The sequence below is a fragment of the Euprymna scolopes genome, chromosome 1, assembly GCF_053919585.1.
Source record: "Euprymna scolopes isolate OS-2025 chromosome 1, ASM5391958v1, whole genome shotgun sequence".
NCBI lineage: Eukaryota > Metazoa > Mollusca > Cephalopoda > Sepiida > Sepiolidae > Euprymna > Euprymna scolopes.
Genome location: NC_136482.1, coordinates 23,494,494 through 23,515,194, shown reverse-complemented (window position 1 = coordinate 23,515,194; position 20,701 = coordinate 23,494,494). Strand labels below are relative to the sequence as shown.

Genomic DNA, 20,701 nt, shown 5'->3' with positions numbered 1-20,701 from the left:
ATACTGTACAGATCACGAGATCCAAACCAGTCATTAACACTTTCACTGCATATTCACCGTATCATTTCTTTCTATGCAACGCATTTCCTCAACACCCGGAGCAAGTTTCACTTCCATTCAACATTACATATGCTCGACAGATTCTTTGAGGAGTATACTTCATTTTGATCAAAATTATTTGTAGAACCACATGACACTTGGAATTCCTTAATTTTATACCTTGAAATTAGTATAAAAGATCAAAAGGGTTCAGGGCTGGAAGCAGGAGTATTCAAGGAGAAACGGGGATTCTGATTGATTCCCAAGAAACACTAGATTTATATCAATGGGCGAGAATGATTAAAAAATATATTTTAATTAAAATCAATTTACATGCGTCACACCATCAATGCTGCTGTCTCATTGCAAATGAAAACTTCAATAAAATAATCCATCATTTGTTTAACTCTAAAATTATCTTCACCAAAACTGGTCAAAATGTCATTAAAATGTATAAAAAAATCACAAGTCCTGTTTGCTGACTAATTAGAAATCTCAAAAGCCAGTCACTAGGATGGAGAGACGAAAGCAACAGTTAACTTATTTTTTCTGCAATCAATCTATATTATATTTCTCTTAGTCTGTCCATTCCAGTTTCTCAGAAACTACTAGGCCAATCAGGCTGAAATTTTGTATGGACCTTTGGTATAAAGTGTAGCAAACTAAGTAATATTTGATGCACAATTAATGCAAAAATGAACAAATTTAACCATTAAGCACCCATTCTTAATCAACAGGCTATAACTTTTGCCCATTTTTACCGATATTATGAACAAACGAAACTTGGGAGTCTCGTTGGTTCATAATATACAAATTATTCAACAGTTAACCCGCCACCATAACGCACATGGAGGGGGGGGGGGAGATACCTTCATAGATGTTATGCTTTACTCCTGCATGTTCTACACTTAGCACAGGATAGAGTTTACCTAAAACATATTTTAGATTTTCACATGAATATTACCTCAGGTCTTTCACAACATTAAATGTTTTGTTTAAGAAATTAATTGATTTGGAGATACTGAAACTGTCAGATTTAAAGAATGAAATGTGAAAGCAATTATAAAAAAACGTTTTGAATTTTCCTGTAAAATGTTACTCTTCTCAAAGTTTGGTAGAAAAATACCATCAAGCTATCCATAAGCCATTGCAATTAAACCAGAAAAATTTAATTTGGTTTTACCAATTTTACAGCAATTTCAAATACGAGTTGTTGAATGCTTACAGACTAATCATAAAATAAGATTTTCTCTTTTACCTGTAAACAGAGCACGCATGACTCCAATCCTTTCCAATTGATTTAGTGAACGTGATCCAATTAACAGCATCGAAGATACAACATAAAGTCAGAATCAGATTTGTCAATGGTTTATTCTTTTTACCTCCATCAACGCAGCATCATTCTTCTAATCTTACAAAGTTAATGTTTAAAGAATTTCTACCCTCATTACAAAATTAACTCAAATCTTTTGAAAATGTAATTCTTTAAAATGGTTAAAATCCAAGAATAGTTTTATAATATAACTATAACATCAAATTAGGTTCATAAAATTTTAAGACAAAAACAAAAGCCGTTTAGACTCATTAGGAAAACATGTTTTTATAGCAACTAATTTTAAAAAATTAAAAAAAAAAAAAAAAAACCAGATTGACAGGTCACAAAGTACAGTCAGCTTATCGGCACAAATTGTTACACTCCATTAGAAAACAAACCGATTCCACACATGTAATGGTTTGTTGCGTTTTTTTTTTGTTTTTTAAAGACAAGCAAAACTTTGTGCAAGGAAACTGATTTTAATTGTGGAATTTATTTGCATTGTTTTAGTAAAGAGAAAATCCTAACTCCTTCAATTAGTGGAAGTGGGGCAGCGTAGAAGAAAGAAAGATTGAAATAAAGCATAATAGTGAAGACAGCCGCATTCTATTAGAGAAAAAGAAATTCCTTGAGATTAAAAACATGTTTACATGTGCAGTCTGTGTGCGGGGGAGAAAACATAAGAGGAGGGGTGAGAAGGACAAAAAGAAAGAAAAAACAAATTTGCTGTAGTCATCCGCTTCATTCATTTTCTTTTTTATTTCAGTTTTATGAGTTATGAAGATTTTGTAACATCAAGGAATCATTTAGATCAAATATTGCTGCAGAATTGTCCACATTCAAGTAGAGAAGGTCGCTCCTCCAACACGACATCAGACACTTCAGTCAAGAGTCTAGAAGCTTCTAAAAGACAGAATTTTAGAAAAAGCATGAAGATTCTAATGGCAAATCTAAGTATGATCTTTTCACATTAATTATTAACTCCATAAGATGCATTAGTGTATGAATGTGTGCGTGTGTGTTGTGTTATGTGTGTGTATAGCACTCCTTATTAAAGTAGGAGTACTGATGTACACTCACAGAAAGGAGACTATAAACATGGCACAGGTTTCTTTTCTTTTTTTTCCTTCCGTACTGTCAAAATAATATACACATAAAACTGGACCGCTTCTTAATCAGCTGGTCTCTTTTCTCCAAATTTCTTAGTATATTCCTCAGCATTCTTCATGAATTTTTTCTTATCTTTGGAAAATTCTTCTGCCAAGTCAGCACGAAGAGGATGTTCTGGTTCAGGATCATTAACCAGGGCCACCAACGACTGTATCACTGAAAGAGAAAACGAAAAAAATCCATAAGATTTACTTCTGGCTAAGTTCAAATTGAAGACATTAACATTGTCAATATACAACATTAATTTTCATAACTTGCTAAGAATAAAAAAAAACAAAAAAAAAACAATTAAGCTATATAGAATTTTTCATGTTTTATCCCTATAAGGATTTGTCAAGTTGAAGTTCATTTTAGCTTAAAAAGTCCTTACAAGGATGAAACTGAAAATTCAGTGTAGCTTAATTACCACATATTTTTTATAACCTATCTACTCACATTAATGTAAATACTGAAAATCAATACATAAATTATATCTTATAAAATTTTATGTGGACAAGTGAAATGATTTATTTTTCTAAAAAGGTTAATTCCTTTTAGTAAAAGGAAGACTGCATTTACATTTGGTAACATTTTACTCAGATTGAGCTCACATCTCCACATGATGGATCAAATATACTACTCAACGTTTAATTCCATAATTTAAATCACACACACGATTTATGACAATCTATTTCAACGAAAAACGTCTTCAAAATGCCCACCAACGATTTACATTTACTTATTTCTCTTTCCAGTTGGAATTGAACATTTCTCACTTGTGGTGTTCTCAAGAAACTCACACCTATTCACGCTATATTTACATTTTTTCATCAAAGCCTTTTGCCATTTACTTTCAATACAATCTAGAATACTATTTATGGAGGCCCCAAAGAGAATGAATCTTTTTCCTTTTTCACTTTGCATTGTTACATAAAACATTACAGAATTTTGTATGGCTTATAGCATTTCGTAAAAAACAATCGCCGAATGCCCCAGGAACCTTTTTTTTTGTTTTGTTTTTTTCAGTTGTAGATTTAATTCTTATTTTCAGAATAATTCAACTTTGGAATAGGAAAGCAATTATAATTTTTTGTTTTAAAAAGATATTTTGTTAAAATTTTTCTGTAAAGCCCGTCTTACCCTAAAAACGAAAATATATTTTTCTTGTAGATTTCATTGTGCTAAAAACGAATCTGCTAACCGTTTCCGTCGCAGAGGAATAGTTTTCATGATATGAAGGAATTACTTTTTTAAAAGTGGATGAGCCCTTTTCTATATAAATTGAACTTGTGGGGGGGGGGACATTTTGATTAATTTTTCTGCTTTCATCTTTCAATAAAGGCATAAGGACATCGAAGAACAAAAATAAAAATCCTTACAGATACATGTAATTCCTTATGTTATCAGTGGTGACCATTTCTGTATGCACAGAAATGGCCACCACTGATAAAGAATTACATTGTTTGATATCCGAAAAATTACTTGTTTGTGGCAAATCTAAAAGCGATATTCGTTTTCAGCATACCACAGGCGGAAACTAAAAATTTACTAAATTGGTTTTCAAGCAGCCCAAAACCCAAAAAAAGTATCACTAAGTGGCCAGAAAGTGGGTGCTCATTTTACGTTAAAATTATATAGAAAAGCGATCCCCACTTTTTTTTCATATCATGAAAACTTTCTTTATAATGGAAAAGATATACGATAGTGTTATATGTGCTCTCAGGATTCCATAGAACATGTATCTTTTGCCAGGAGATGGACCTTAAAGGAAAAATAATACCAATATTTCTTTAGCAGAGTCAAACGATAGGCATGAATTATAGTTTTACGGTAAGTTTTGTCCAGTAATTTATTGGGTGAACATCTATTTATATAAAAGACAGAATGTGTATTAGTGTGTGCACTTTTTGTGCATGTCCGGCAAAAACTTTTTTTTGGTTAGGGGTGCTCACTCATTCTTAAAACTTCTTATATACTCTTTAAATTATGATATCTACAAGTCACGAAAAGAGGTCGCGTCCATCTTTAATTTGGCCGACTTTTACTTTTGCTATTTTCAAGATATTTTTCACTCGCCACCTCTTTGTTTCGCTTTTCAGTATAAAAAAAAGAGAAACTGAACTCTGTAGCATAAGCCCCCTGGCACTCATGGAAGGGGGTTCCAGAAAAGCAATAAGGTTTAATCAATGTGGGGAGATGACTGCTCTTCATTGGGACACTAGGAAGCTGGTTTCCCCTGCCAACATTTGGAAAAAACAAACAGTCAAAGTTGGGGAAAGAAAGAAAAAAACTGCCTCGCAGCAAAAGTTAACTGCTGGATATGTTTGACCTCATTATCATTAAATTCGTGCACCTGTTAATTAAGTTTTAATTGTTAAAAAATACTTTTGTTACTCCGCCGTCATTGGCGAGCGAGTAATATGTCAGGATTTTTTTTCCACCTTAGTCTCAAGGTTCAAGCTTCGATCCTACCTACATATCAAAACTTTTCTCTCTTACCACGCAGGCGATGCCAGGCAGTTCGCTGTTTTTTTTTCTTTTTTCGATTTTTTAAAAAGTTTAACTTTTTTTTTTTTTTTTTTTTTTAATCTTTAGTTTTGCACCAACCTAATATTTCACATCAAATTCTATTTGAAATTTTTATTAAAATATGGTAATACTCCAGTTTTATATTAAAGCAAAAAAAAAAAAAAAAAAGGTCCATACAATTTTATTCTACACATTCTTTACAAAATATAACGTAAATTTAAGTTTTTCTACTTAATAAAAAATACTTTGCAGAAAATTAGTGTCAAATTTTAATTTTTTTTATTTTTAGGGAGTAATTGTTTTTAAGCAGTGTTTTTCTTCTAAAATTATAGTTTTAAAATCAGATAACCTACAAAGATTAATACGAGTAAATAAGAAAACTCCTTTAAAAGGTTTTTCGTTGTGTGTGCATCACTGCATCTATGTTACTGTGCTAAAATAACTTTGTTATTTAGAAAAGCCATTCTTAATATGGGAAGGAGGTTGCATTGTAACTATTCTGTACTTTCACCTAAAAATTTAATAAACAAAAATTTCATAAAAATTAAATTTAACTTGAAAATACTACTAAAAATAGCATAGTAACATAGATGCATAAGTACTGGTTTTTCAAACTCTAAACATTAAGCACTCGTTTAAAATGTCACAGCTACACATATCAAGAATGAATCTATGGATAAATTCAAGTTATCGAAGGAGGAGCTAAAATCTGCTAAAATGTCTAAACTAAACACTACTATGCCTCTGATTTGGTTTGGTCCTATCTTCAATACATCTAATTCAACTCTACAAAGTTTTTCATTATGACTAGCGCTTATTTTTTTACGTATGAAACTGGAAGATAGCCTAATAAAGTTTCCTTCAGTTATAATCCATTTATTTATTTTACTTTTCAGATTAGAATGTCAGTAAAAGCACAACGTTCAGTTTTAACCCGTGGTTCACAAAATTTGCTGGTCCATCTTGTCATTTGTCAACTTCACAACAAATCATCCAGTTTAGTTTTTCCTCGAAAACAGTTATCCCCACTTCAAAAATAGTGAGATTTTTAAGTTAATTGCCAAGGAAATCAGTATTCAGCAAGCAGTCAATTCACAATTGCCCTCGTTAAGTTAACATTATAAAGGACAGAAGGTCAATATATTTTGCTATAAGAGGGCCAAAACAGATTGACAGGAAATCTCTTGCAGCAACCAAAGAATGAAGGAACAGCTAGACAGACTATTTGATATATCTTCTTGTAGCTGTAAACTTTCAGTCTTGAGATGTGATGACTTTGCAGTAAAGTGCAAAACAGAAAATTGTCAAAGAAGGCACATAATCTGCACTTGTCCTCCTAACAAGGAGGTAAAATTAATTCTATAGATTCACCTGCAATTATGTTCCTTTTTTGTGGAAAATAAAATAATATATTGGTATTTATTATGCAATCTGACTATTATTAAACATGCAAATTTTCCAATTTTTAGGTTCCACTAGAAGAACTACCATTTACAGCAATTTTTAAATTAATTGATGGAACAACAAAAAGCCTAACAACATGTACTGGTCCTTTGGGGAAACTTTGCATCAATAATTATCAAGATTTGCCTCAAGTAGAATTCTAAAAAATTAGTGTCCCTCCCAATCATATCATTATCTGACAGCAGAAGAAATAATTTAAGTGTGAAGACTAGAGGCTACTTTTTGAGTATGCTGTTGGCATTTCTTGTGGAGAAGTTAACTTAAAAAATTGGGCCCTTGAATCAAGAAAGATGGCTAACATAAGCCACAAGGTTAATGTGTTTATGGACCAGAGGTGTCTATCTTCAAACACTATGATAAATTTAACATTCTGGTCAAATTTATCATCCGAGTGTATGCAGTTGGGTTGAGAACCAAACCAACAATATTTTTTTTTAACCAACAACAGTATATTTTAATATGATTCAGAGAACAAAACAGTTCACTGAAATCCAAATTACTGTTTTAAACTGTTCAAAATACAGTGCTTTTGCACTACTTCCGGAAAATATATCGATGATAAACTCAGATGAATTGGATGTGAGAGAAGAGGGCATTCAAATGATTTTGTCCATTAGGTAAATATTTATCCATTAAATTTCATTAGTTTTCTTAATTTATCCAAACAATAGTTAGTTATATTCATATTACATCGCAAAAATATTAAAAAAAAAAAGTGTTTTCAAATAATTGTTTGTTTTTTTTGTGTTGTTTTTAGAAATAGTGAACAACTGAAAAAAAAAAAAAAAAAAATTACTATCAATTTTGCAGCCACACACTGGTCAAATTTGATTAATTTTTCTCAAAAAGTTGTATATGGGCAGGAAGCAAGACAGATACATTATTACAAAGTCATCATGCAAGCAAATTAGACCTTCATTTTCCTCAAAAAGAAAGTATACAGAACAATTTAGTTCTATTATAACAGTTTATATTATTGCATTTAATAAAAAAATTAAAATACATGGTTCTGTTCCGTTGTATCAAGTTGTTATATTGTGTAATACATCTTCACATATCTTTGTTGCTAATTAGCTTTTTTTTACAATTTTTGATTAATCAATGCAGAAAAAGATATTTTGCTAGTTGTGATTCATAATTAAAATTATAATTCATGTATTTATTTTTCTTTCAATGTATTTCATATAAATATATCAATTTTAATTGGATTTTTTTTTTTATAAAAATAGTGAAATTTCAAAGTCAGTGTTGTGAAAAATGCTATGAAAATGAAGGATTTTTCAGCATTTTTTTTTTTTACACGATTTTTAAATTTAAATGCTCAATTTTCTGTTCAAGGTGGGAATATAATTTTTGGTATATGTTCTTATCACATCAAATCCCAACTATCAACACCAGTGCCATGTTGATTTTCTGAAAAAAGTTGCAAATCGACCTGACCTATTGCAGCGTCTGCTGAGCCCTTTGCCATGCCGTTGGAGAAACAGAAGAACTTTGAAGACGCGGCCGACCAGGAGGATGTCGAGTCAGGAGAAGCAACTGGAAGCATGGATGCAGTATGTCAAAGTGTCTCCCGACCTAGACGCCGAGTACTGGCGTGAAACCAGGAGAAAGAGAAAAAGGCCAGTAAGGCCCTGGTGAGTCACTGGCGAGGAATCACCAATACCACCACCGACGAAACCTCAGTCGGAGACCAGCAGTCCCCAGAAGTCAGCTGCCAAAGGTTTCCGAAAGACCAAGTCTCTGGAGATTATAGTAGTAGAAGGGTGCTCGCCGGGGGGACGTGGATTAATCAAGAAAGTGCCAGCTAGTGCAGAGGAATGGCCAGCCCTCACAGCCAGCGACTGATACCGGCAGCGCAGAGACCATCAGCCAGGACCAGCACAGTGAAGGAGCCAGAGAAGTCACCAGTGACCTGGGGCCTCAAGGAAGGGCCCAAGAAGACTCCCGAGTACTACCGGGAGCTCTTTAAGAATAAATTTCAGGACTATGTGGAGGATAATAACCTCAAAGTAATTCCTGGAAAAATGGAAGAGATAACAGAGCGGTCGGTGTCCTTGGAGGTGAAAGGGAAGGGCCTGACTGGGGTACCGAAGGACAATGTTGGAGGTACTGGGCGACCTGAAGATCCCGGCACAGTACATAGTGAGGCGCAGCTACGCAATGTGGGATCTCCTTTTGCCAACGAAAGAGGAAGCCGAGAAGGTAGCAAAAGGGAACCTCACATGGAAAACTCTGCGTCTCAAACCACAGTATAAATAAAAAGGAGGACGATGGTCACTGTTTGTGAGTCCCAGGTTTCATCGGGGAGAATCGACTTGGAGCCGCGGAACCCGGTGAGGGGCCCCAGGAACATCTTGACCGGAGATTTCAAAATCCAGATGCGCGTCGACCATAAGGGGTTCCAAGAAATCCCCGCCTAACTCATCTGTGAGGGTTGGCAGATGTCAGTCATCGTAGAGGGTAGAAGGCCGCACTGCTGGCACTGCCAGATACATATGTCCCGAATCTGTCTGCTCAAGAAGGGACCAGAGCCGAGAAAGGAAGACAAGCCTGCGGAACAGGTAGAAGTGGAAAAGAAAGAGGAAGCGAAGACGGCGGAGGAGAGGAGCGAGGTCGCAACTTGGAGCAAGGTCGCCTCTAAGAAAGGAGAAAGCAGGAACCAACAGCCCCTCCAACACTAGCAAGAGGAACAGTGGCGGCGACCAAAAGAAAATTGCGAGTGAGCTCCTCAGAATCTGAAGGAGAGGAGAAAGAGAAGATAAAGCAGGCAGAGAAGAAAGAGCGGAAAACAGGACCAGAGGAAACAACCAAAGACCAAGATGCTGAGCCTCCAACATCAATCCCCCACGAGAAGATTCAGCCTACCCCTCCCCTATTCAGCATCCGAAGCAGAATAACAGCAGTAGAAGTAGCAGAGGAAAAAAAGGGACCAAGAAAAGGTGACCCCAGAAGTGGAAAGAACCAGAAAGTATCCGTTCTGGCCGGGGGAGCGTCTTTGCGAGGTAGATGGTGACCAAGTGAGCGGCGACCTCAACGGGCAGCAGAGGAAATTCCTTAAAAGCCTCGTAAAGGTCGATGAGAAGGAGGTAGCCAATCAGAGGAACTTCCGACGCCCCAAACCTCATAACGTTTATAAGGCCAAATATGGGAGGATATGCCAAGGCTATGTGGAGGATGTTGGAAGCTGGGAAAACGACGTTTCCGGACATCAGGCTCATTGACGGGGAGCCCCCATCGCTGGTGCAAATCACCCAAAAATGTGAAGGGAGGGTCCCTATTTATGTTCACTCCTTTTATAGGGCACTAAAAGTGACATTCCCCTTGGACGTGTGAGGCCTGGCACGAGACGGACGGCTTACGTCCAACCTGCTCACGGGCAGTCTCGGTCAGACCTTCGACGGACTTACTTCTGACGATTTCAGACCCATCTGTGACGAATACTACTAGTTAGGGAATAATGGCCACGGGCTTGAACCTAACTAGTTTTAATGCGAGGGGCATGAGATCCTGAAGCAAGGCTGCTCGCATGCTGAGGGATCTCGTGGCCATGAGGTAGACGTAGCTGCATTGCAGGAGACCCACTTTGTTGGGGCCGGGAATTGTGTGCTGGTAAATGACTGACGTTTACTCAACATATGGCAATCTCCGTAGCTGCGAGGTTTCTGTTCTAGTGAGTCGCACCCTGTCTGCGATGGTTACCGTTGTCCACACGGACACTCATGGGAGGTTGGTCGTGGTTGACGTTGCCATTAAAAGCGGCGAATTCCGGATCATGGCAGTTTATGCACCTAACGTCTGCAGCGAGAGGGTTTCCTTTTTTTTGGCGGGTGGAGGTGTTTCTCTCTTCAGGTCTGGAGCAGTTAGTGTTAATGGGAGACTGGAATGCCATCCTGGACCGCTAGATAGATAAGGTCGGGGGAATAGAATGTCGGAGAGGTGTGAAAGCAGCCAGTCTAACCTGATAGCCTTGTGCGATCTTGTCGACAGATTACATCTGGATCACCCAGGAAGGGAGATCCGCTGGTGGAGCAGCTGCATCTGTCGAGGGGGGGGGAAGTTCTCTTGCTGTGGAGTTTTCCAAAAGTTTGGTGAAGAACGAGAGAAACTACTTGTTTACATTGGGAAAAAAAAAAAAACATTCGAGCGTAAAAATCCACAAACATGGCATAAAGACTTTCAAGAAGGACAACAATCCTTGCCAAAAAAAGGATTTAACAAAGATGTTGTCAAAAGCCTTATCTTGCTGTTAAAGCTACTAAAAGCATAAAACTTGTAAGTTGAAACAGAACTCAAGACAATTGCGAGACCAAGTCAGTAAATAAAAAAAAAAAAGCATATCCCGCTAATACGTCTTATGGATAAAAGGCATTAGTGTTGGGAAAAGCAAAAAATAAAAAATAAACTCCTGCAAAAGTAAATGATAGTATATTTTATTTTATTGGCTAATGCAATTATTCGCACACACAAAAAAAAAAAAAAAAAAAAAAAAAACACGGTGGATTTTAATCCGATTAAAATAAATTTTTCACTGTCCAATGGGACTGCATGTTAAAGAGAAAAAAAAAAAATGATTTTGCTAAATACGACAAAGTGTTAACGAGAAAAAGACTTTCTTTTTTACACAAATCAAAAAAAAAAAAAAAAAAGCCAATATTAAATAAATGCTATAAACTCTTCCAGATAAGTAAATGATTTTCTTTAAGGAAAAAAAAAGAGAAAAAAAAAAATGTGTAAGATCAACAAGGAATTGAACCTACACGTTACGAAAATTGAAAAATGACAAACGAAATCTGCTTTCTGTATAAATGCAAACGCTGAATTATTTTCTCGGGAAAATTGCCACATGAGGAAATAAACATGTGAAAGAAATATTCGTTAAATAACCAGGAACAAACTTTGTAAAGTTTTTTTTTCTATAGAGTAGGTAGGAAAAATAAATCAACGAATTGTGTTGTTTCTGAAAAAAACTCATTTTGTCATTAATTCCACACTGTCCAAAAAAATAAATAAATAAATAAATAAATAAATAAATAAAAAATAAACAAAATGGACGATTTTGCAAAACAAATTTTGGAAATGGTGAAATTCCAATAAAGTCAACAATTAGAACTTGAAAAAAGGTTCCAAAAAGAGCAATTGGCAATACAAGAGAAACAATTGGCAACACAGAAACAAAATGAAGAGAAACAGTTAAATTTAATGAAATACTTAGAGGAAAAACAGAAAAGAGAAAAGAAAGGAATGAACAAATATTGGAATGAGAAAAAATACAGAACGAACAAATATTGGAATTGAAAAAAATTACATTTAGAGCAACAAACCCAGTCAGATAAAAAGTGGATCTGATGATGTAAGTTGTAGTGAATAAGGACAGTGGAGAAGAAACCAGCACAGTTTTTTCCCAAAATGGGATCTGGTCAGCTTTTGATACATTTCACTATGCTCCTGAGGAAGACCGAACGTTTGACGCATATTTCAGATTTGAAGACCTTTTGAAGATTGATTGCAGTGCATGGACAGATGCTACGGAAGTTAGGTACATCCAAACATAAAATTTGTGGACTATATTTTACCAAGAAAAACCAACGCATTGTCATTTGACGAGGCAGTCAAACTGTTAATGGAGTTATACTGTCCAAAAAGAAGCCTTTTTCATAAAAGATGGAAATGCATGAATCTTACACATAAGGAAAGTCAGGACTATATGACTTTCGCGTCTACAGTTAATAAGCACTGTAACAATTTCAAATTGTCGTCCTTAACGGCGGACAATTTCAAATGCTTAATATTCACACAATGTTTGATAGTCACAAAAGACGGCGATATAAGACGTGCTCTAAATAAATTGGAATTAGAACATGATCTGACACTTCAGAAACTGGCTTAAGGTTGTCAGTGGTTCATGGCAATGAAGCAAAATTCCCGAAACATAGAAGCAGGTATCGCTCACATTAAAAAAATATGCTTCAAAAATAAAGGATACCCACCCGCCAGCAATTAACAACCAAGAGGCAAAGAGAACCCCTCAGAAAATTATCAGGATAGACAAAATCCTAGGACCCCTTGTAGCAAATGTGGAGGACCTCATGGGTACAATACATGCGAGCAGGGCACAAGGCCTCATATTGCAGAGCAAAAGTAGCAAGAAAGAGCTACATAAAAACTTCAAAAATGGACTCTTCAGATAACATAAGGAAATATGTTACAGTGAGAATCAGAAATAAAGTGAAACTGCAGCTAAATTCAGGGTCGGATTTATCAATTATAAATTTTCACACGTGGAAGAGAATAGGAAAGCCCACGATGACAAAGACTAATAAGATCGGTAACTGATGAAAAAATAAATTTTACAGGTGAGGTAGTTCATGTGTCGCTAAGAAGAACGACAAAAAAGCTAAAAAGTTTTCGTTCTAAGGACTTATTTGGGAAAGATTGGATTCAGGAATTTGAATTATGGACTCGCCAATGAGTGATTTTTGTCACAAAGTCAAAAACTTAACGGTCGAAGCCGACAAACTCAAAAAAGATCTTAAATCTTTCCCAAGTGTTTTCTCTGAAAAGCTTGGATGCTGCACAAAAATAAATGCAAGATTTGAATTGCTGGATGAAGCAAAACCAATATTCAAAAAAAGCCACGGGGCCTACCGTTCGCTTCCAGGGGAAAAAATTAAAATGGAAAGATGAGTTAACACAGGGATTTTGACCCCTATTAACTATAGTGAGTGGGCAGCCACCACCGTATACGTGAAAAAAAAAAAAAAAAAAAAAAATCTAGAAAGATTAGGGTATGCGTGGAATGCTCGATCGGATTGAATGCAGCGCTCAAGGACCATCACTACCAAACCGAGATGAAATATTCGCCAAGTTAACTGGTGGAAAATTATTTTCAAAAATAGACTTAAGCAAGGCATACCTACCTTAAATAAGAGAAAAATCCAGGTTGTCCTCGACGGTCATACATCTAAACAATATGATGTAAATGAGGGAGTGCCTCAGGGGTCTATCGTTGGACGTCTATTACTATTAATATTCAGAAATGACCTCCCTGACAAAATTGTGAGATGGGTATATATGCTGATGACACCACACTATAACAGACGACAGGAAAACGAATGAACACATATCTAAAGAAATGGCAGAAACACTAGAGGATGACCTCCAATCTGTAGTGGAATGGGGACAAAAATGGATGGTCACCTTCAATGCTGCCAAAACTAAGCTGGTTTCCTTCAATAATTACAAGAAACCCTCTCTACCACCAATAGCAATGGCCAAAGACCCTTTATCTGAACGTACATCTTTTAAACTCCTCGGCCTAATGTTCACAGTAAACAAGAGTTGAAACAATTACATTGAGAGCATTGCCAGGGCTGCTGCGAAAAAGGTAGGTTCTCTCTACCATGCTAGAAAGCTACTAATGCCCGAAAGTATACTGTACCTCTAAGGTCACCATTCGCCCATGTATGGAGTATTGTTGTCATATTTGGGCTGGTGCATCTGCTACTAGTCTCTCGCTCCTAGACAAGGTTCAAAAGAGTCGCCAAGCTGAGAGGTCCCGAAGTGTTATTTAAGCTTCAGCCTCTGTCCCATCGAAATATAGCATCCCCCTACCTGTTCAACAAGTACTTTAAACAGTGAATGCTCCGATGAACTGCAAGCACTTGTACCCCCGCCTCAATAAACAGCTAAATCCCACCCCTTCAGAGTAGAGATCCCTAGATGTAAGAGAGCCTTCTACTCCAGTAGTTTCTTCCCCAGAACCACTAGACTTTGGAACTCCCTTCTGGGTTCCTGCTTCCCTAACTGTATTGACATGCAGAAGTTCAAGTGTAACGTGAACCAACATCTTGCTGGCCAACTCCCTACATAGTACCCCTGTAGTTTATGTCACCGATAGTAGCCCCCCCCCCCCACATCAACGTGGCAATGTGCCTTGTTTGAGGTGAAAATGTAAAAACACACACACACACACACACACACACACACACACACACACACACACACACACGCACACAAGTAGAGGAAGATAGTTCGAAACTTGTGAATCTCAGCACACAAAGGATTTTATAAATTCAATAGATTAGCATTTGATATAAAAGTAGCACCTGCAATTTTCCAACAAGTTATCGATACTTTGTTAAGCGGTTTGGATTTGCAATAGGCTATCTGGAGGATATTCTTATGTGTAGTCAAAATGTCGTACAACAGAGATCATGTATTTCATCCTAACTAATCTCAGAACGTATATACCAGTCACTGGACAAAGCGGGGGAGGGTAGAGCGGTAGCTCTAGATATATCTAAGGCTTTTGACAGGGTATGGCATAAGGGTCTTCAAGAAAATTAGATCATACCGCATCACTGGAAGAATACATAACATAATTAGATCCTTCTTGGATAAGAGAAAAATCCAGGTTGTCCTTGACGGTCATACATCTAAACAATATGATATAAATGCGGGAGTGCCTTAGTGGTCTATCCTTGGACGTCTGCTATTCTTAATATTCAGAAATGACCTCCCTGATAAAATTGTCTGTGAGATGGGTATGTATGCTGACGACACCACGCTCTATAACAGACATGACAGGAAAACAAATGAACACATATCTAAAGAAATGGCAGAAACACTAGGATGACCTCCGATCCGTAGTGGAATGGGGACAAAAATGGATGGTCACATTCAATGCTGCCAAGACTAAACTGGTTTCCTTCAATAATTACAAGAACCCTTCTCTACCACCAATAGCAATGGCCAATGACTATCTGAAAGTACATCTTTTAAACTCTTTGGCCTAACGTTCACAGGAAACATGAGTTAGAACAATTACATTGAGAACATTGCCAGGGCTGTTGCGAAGAAGGTGGGTTCTCTCTACCGTGCTAGAAAGCTACTAATGCCTGAAAGTATCCTATACCTCTATAAGGCCACCATTCGCCTATGTATGGAGTATTGTTGTCATATTTGGGCTGGTGCATCTGCCACTAGTCTCTCGCTCCTAGATAAGGTTCAAAAGAGAGTCGCCAATTTGATAGGTCCTGAACTGTCAGTTAAACTTCAGCCTCTGTCCTATCGACGAAATGTTGCATCCCTCTGGCTGTTCTACAAGTACTTTAACAGAGAATGCTCTGACGAATTGCAAGCACTTGTGCTCCCGCAACGTAAATACCCCCGACAAGCAGCTAAATCCCACCCCTTCACAGTAGAGATCCCTAGATGCAAGAGAGCCTTCTACTCCAGTAGTTTCTTCCTCAGAACAACTAGACTTTGGAATTCCCTTTCGGGTCCCTGCTTCCCCGACTGCACCGACATGCAGAAGTTCAAGTGCAACGTGAACCAACATCTTGCTGCCCAACTTCCTACACAGTACCCCTGATGCTTATCTCCCCGATAGTAGCCCCCTACAACAAAGTGGCAATGTGCCTTGTTTGGGGTGAAAATGTAGTAAAAAAAATAAATAAATAAAAAATAAATAAAAGAAAATACGGCTTCACATTGAAGGAAGCAAAATGTGAATTTAACAAATTAAATACCTGGGTCATATAATAGATAAGGAGGGGAGGAAACCCAATCCAGACATGTCCACAGCTATAAAAGACATGCCAGAACCTCATAATGTAACGACATCAGTTTTTTTAGGGCTCGCAAACTATTATTAAATGTTCATTAAGAATATGCATGAATTGCGTGCGCCATTGAATGTACTATTAAAAAAGGACCAAAAAAAAAAAAAAAAAAAAAAAAAAAAAAAGGACTGGACGCCTGACTGCTAGGCAGCGTTTAAGAAATTAAAAGATGTATTAATTTCAGATTTATCCAGACTCCTTTCAATCCGAAATGAGAGATTATTGTTGCAAGTTCTTAAGGGATCGCGGCGTGCATTCTACACAAAATGCCTGATGGGTCCACTAAGCCGATCACCCATGCGTCCAGAACTTTACTACCTGCCAAGAAGAATTACTCCCAAATCGAAAAGGAAGGACTGGGAATCATATTCGGGGTTACAAAATTCTACCGATTTTTTTTTTTTTTTTTACACGGTCATAAATTTAAATTACAAACTGACCATAAGCCGCTTATAACCATCTTTGGCTCTAAAAAAAAAAGATCTGCTAATTTACAGCCAAGAGGCTGGAAAGATGGAGGACCATTTTACTGAATTACGATTTCAGTATGGAATTTCTTATCTGCGAAGTCACGCAGACGGATTGTCGTGATTAATCCAGAAATCAAGGAAACCGCTGGAAGACAGTAATAGCGTCACTACAAAGTGAAAAGAACTATACAAAATACTATGTAATACGATCAAGGAACTACCAGTGACTTTGGAAGATATAATAGTCTATGTGCAATGAAGTACTGTTATACCGAGAAAGAGTAGTAATCTCAGTTATACTACAAAAGAAAATTCTAAAGGATTTCCATACGGGGCACCCTGGGGTTACGCGAATCAAGAGCCTCATGAGGTCCTACGTTTACTGGAAGAGTATGGACACTGATATAGAAGGCACGGTAAAGTCATGTAAGGGATGCGCATTGGCTGCAAAAGCGCCCTCCAATACAATTTAGCCCATGGCCTAAAGCGGACCACCCATGGCAAAGAATACATGTAGATTACGTGGGCCCACTGGATGGAAACTTATTTAATAATGGTAAACAGTTTTTCAAAATAGCCCAAGGTATTTTGATGTAAAAGTCCGACGGATTTTACAATCAGTGCTCTTCATGAATTGTACACTAGGTTTGGTGTGGTTGATTGTCTAGTGTCAGACAATGGCACACAATTCACTTCAAATTTTAAAAACTTCTGCGAGGATTTCCAGGTTAACCACATAACGACGCCAACCTATTATCTCCGATCGAACGGTCAGGCAGAGAGGTTTGTAGACACGCTGAAAAGAGCCCTGAAGAATGCTAAAGGAATGCCCTCAGAAAAGGCCCTACAGCAGTTTTTACAAGTTAACCGAATTACGCCAAATGAAAGCACTCCATCGAAGATGTCGCTGGCAGAGTTAATGTTCACAAGGAAAATTAGGCAGATCTTTGAGAAACTTTTGGCAGAACAGGTGAAACCGCCAAATACTATAGTTCCTAAAAGAGGTATTTACCTGGTGAAAAGGTAAATTTCCAGGTACACAAAAATAATAGTTCGATGTGGGAACTAGGAAAGGTCCAGAAAAAGGATTGGGCAGAGGGTATATATATTTTATACACTTTACACTACTTGTGGTTTCTTTCATTTATGATTCCCTAGCATGGGTCTACAACAGTAAACAACCCAAAAAACTGCCTCACAGTAAAAGTTAACTGTGGTATTTGTATTTGACCCCATTAAATACGCGCAACTGTCAATTCAGTTTTTAATGCTTAAATAAATTCAAATGTCTTTGTTACTCTCCCTTGCTGGCCGAGCAGGTAATGTGTCAGGGTTTTTTTTCCACACTTTATTCTCCACCTTTGCCTTAAGGCTTCTGGTTTGATCCTACCTACCTAAATTTTTTTTTTTTTTTTGTTGTCATCTATCCTCCCAACACACAAACACCCGGCCAAAGCCGGGCACCCCCGCTAGTCTATAATATAAATCTCACCTGTATATATGTTGTTTGTATGTCTCACAAAAACTTTCGACAGAGGCAACAGATTTTCATGAGATCGGTATCATTTTGAAGCTCAACCCTTCGGACGATATATTGAAAAATTGGCCAAAAGCATTAATTCCTTCACCCTCAACTGGGCACTTTTCTACAGGTAAGGGACCACTTTTTTTTTCGCAAGTCATTGCTTATTTTCGATTGTCTTGCCTTAATTTTAACCTAGGTCACTTCTGGTTTGGCGATGGGCATAGCAGCTAACGAATTATTTTTGTTTATTTTTTTTTACACTTTCTTTTCCTCCTTCACAGTATGGGTTTGAGCCTGGCTGTCTACCACTTTTTGCACTTGTTTTTTCTTGCCATCTCTCAACCAACACTCTTACACACCTCCACTTTCTTTTCCACCTTTACGTCATGGGTTCAAGACTACCTACTACAACATTTTTTTTTGCTCCAAACACCCGGGCAACACCAGACACCCAGGCTAGTACAGAATAATTCCAAAAAAGAAAACTGCCTCTCCCATGTTAAGAATGGGTTTCTAAATGATGTTATTTCTACACTACTTTCTCTGCATAAGTACAAAATTACATAACCGCATATATCATACTGTAAGTTTTTTTTTTTAGGGGGGGGGGCATTTATTCATGACTTTATATTTATTTAAAAAAAAAAAAAAAAAAAAGTCTTTAAACTATTCTGTAAGTGCATCTAACAATACATTGAGTAGTATGTTGGTTTTGTAATTAGTTTTACTTTCAGTCAGTTTCCATTTTGTTTACGTAGCCGGAAAGTGTGTGTGTGTGTGTGCGCGTGTGTGTATACATACACACACACACACACTAGAAGGCCGTGCGGCATAGCCCAGTCATAAAATATGACTAAACATTTTTACTAATGCAGATTTCATATTGTATCATTTATAATTGAGAATTGAAACCAAAATGTTTACCTTACGGTTTACTTTTTCCTTTGACGTTAATGACCGAGCTATTAGCTATGAAGACATGTTTGCTGCAAGGCTAAAAATTAAAAACATGAACCAATAGCTATTACATTGCACATGCATATTCGTAATGTCATTTGATTTTCATCTGACGAATTTCATTTTTAAATTTTCACTTGTTTTGTCTATAGACCGAAAACTGGTAGGAGTTTGATAGGCTATGTATGTATGTATGTATATATATATATATATATATATATATATATATATATATATATAATAAAAGAGGTTTGTGTTTACAAAAAAAAAAAAAAAAAAAAAAAAAAAAAAAAAGAGGAAATTAAAATTAATGCTTAAAAGAATATGCAAATTAACTAGATCTTTTGCAAATGAATGCAATTCCACGACCCATAGATAAAGTATTTTCTTTTTAAATAAATAGAAAAAAGGTTTTTACTATGAATACACACCACAACAAAAAATTTATAGCATAAATATAGTAATTTTGGAAACAGTGGTAGTGAAACAAATATGGACGCCCGAGTAAAGTTTATATAAAAACAGATACTGAATAAATGAAAGTGTTAAAACTTTTCTTGCCATATGCAGAATATGGGCCATTCTATTTTTTTCTTAGAATTTTCAAGTTAATCTCAATTTTTACAGTATCTTTTGTTCAAATTATTACGTGAAAGTAATGAATAATTGTTATAAACCCACACACAAGGAATAGATTTTTAAATAACATTTCAGCATCGTATTCTCCATAAAAAATTTTTTTTTAAATCTTTACTTCAGAAATCAAGTTTACCATGCCAATCAAAAGGCTTCAAAATCAATTAAAAATAAAATAAGCATCTTTTTCAGTCATTTTTTGTGCATTAGTCACAGCAATTTTTCCTTGACCGTGCCAAATTGAAAATAACTTTGAAGCCTTTAAATTGAACCCAGGGCCTTATGTTGCGAGTGAAACATGAATGATTTTTCACAATGGTAACTAGAAATAAAACGCTTATATTTTGGCAACCTTTTTAACCAACAAGCTTCCAAAATTCATAAAGTGAAAAATGTCTTTTCAACCATTATTTGAATAAAATGAGCAACATTGCAATAATAAGCCGTTAACAGAATATGCTTTTTTAATGAAGGTTGTTTAAAAACACCTGAAGAAATTTTATACTTTCAAGTCTCAACATGAAATTTGGTGCATATTCACCATTACACTTACCAAAAAAAAAAAAAAAAAAAAAAAAAAAAATTAAATAAATAAAAAAGTAGGTACCCATTACAGAACATATTCCAAAAGTCACAATTTTTTTTTGTTTTTTTTTTTAATTAAGAAAATCAAATTTTAATGATATTTAGCAATTGATAAAATAGCACAGTCCGTAAATCTCTAGTCAAATGAAGTTGTTAGCTTTTGAATTTTAACACATTCTAAAAATATTATGCCCGGAAGTAGCCCCTTTCTTGCTCCCTCCCTCACAATTTCATTTTTTCTTGAAAAAGAAAAAAAAAAAAATTTACTCCAAGTTACCTACTTTTTGGAAGGCAACATCTTATGACAAATATCTACACAATAACCTAAAATTCTTTATAAATTGAAAATATTTGTTAGAAATTAATATTCAATGTACAGTAGAACTCCGGGCTATGGTAGCTCTAG

General features: G+C 36.2%; 1 protein-coding gene across 1 annotated transcript in view; it reads right to left on the bottom strand.

Moving 5' to 3' along the window:
* Nucleotides 1-1,391: 1,391 nt before the first annotated feature.
* Nucleotides 1,392-20,701, bottom strand: part of LOC145286558 (ubiquitin-conjugating enzyme E2 L3-like) — a 56,689-nt gene continuing 37,379 nt past the window's right edge. The window contains exon 4 of the mRNA XM_080135453.1: nt 1,392-2,680. Within this exon, the coding sequence (XP_079991579.1) occupies nt 2,526-2,680 (155 nt within the window). The 3' untranslated portion in view covers nt 1,392-2,525. The remainder of the gene's footprint in view (nt 2,681-20,701) is intronic.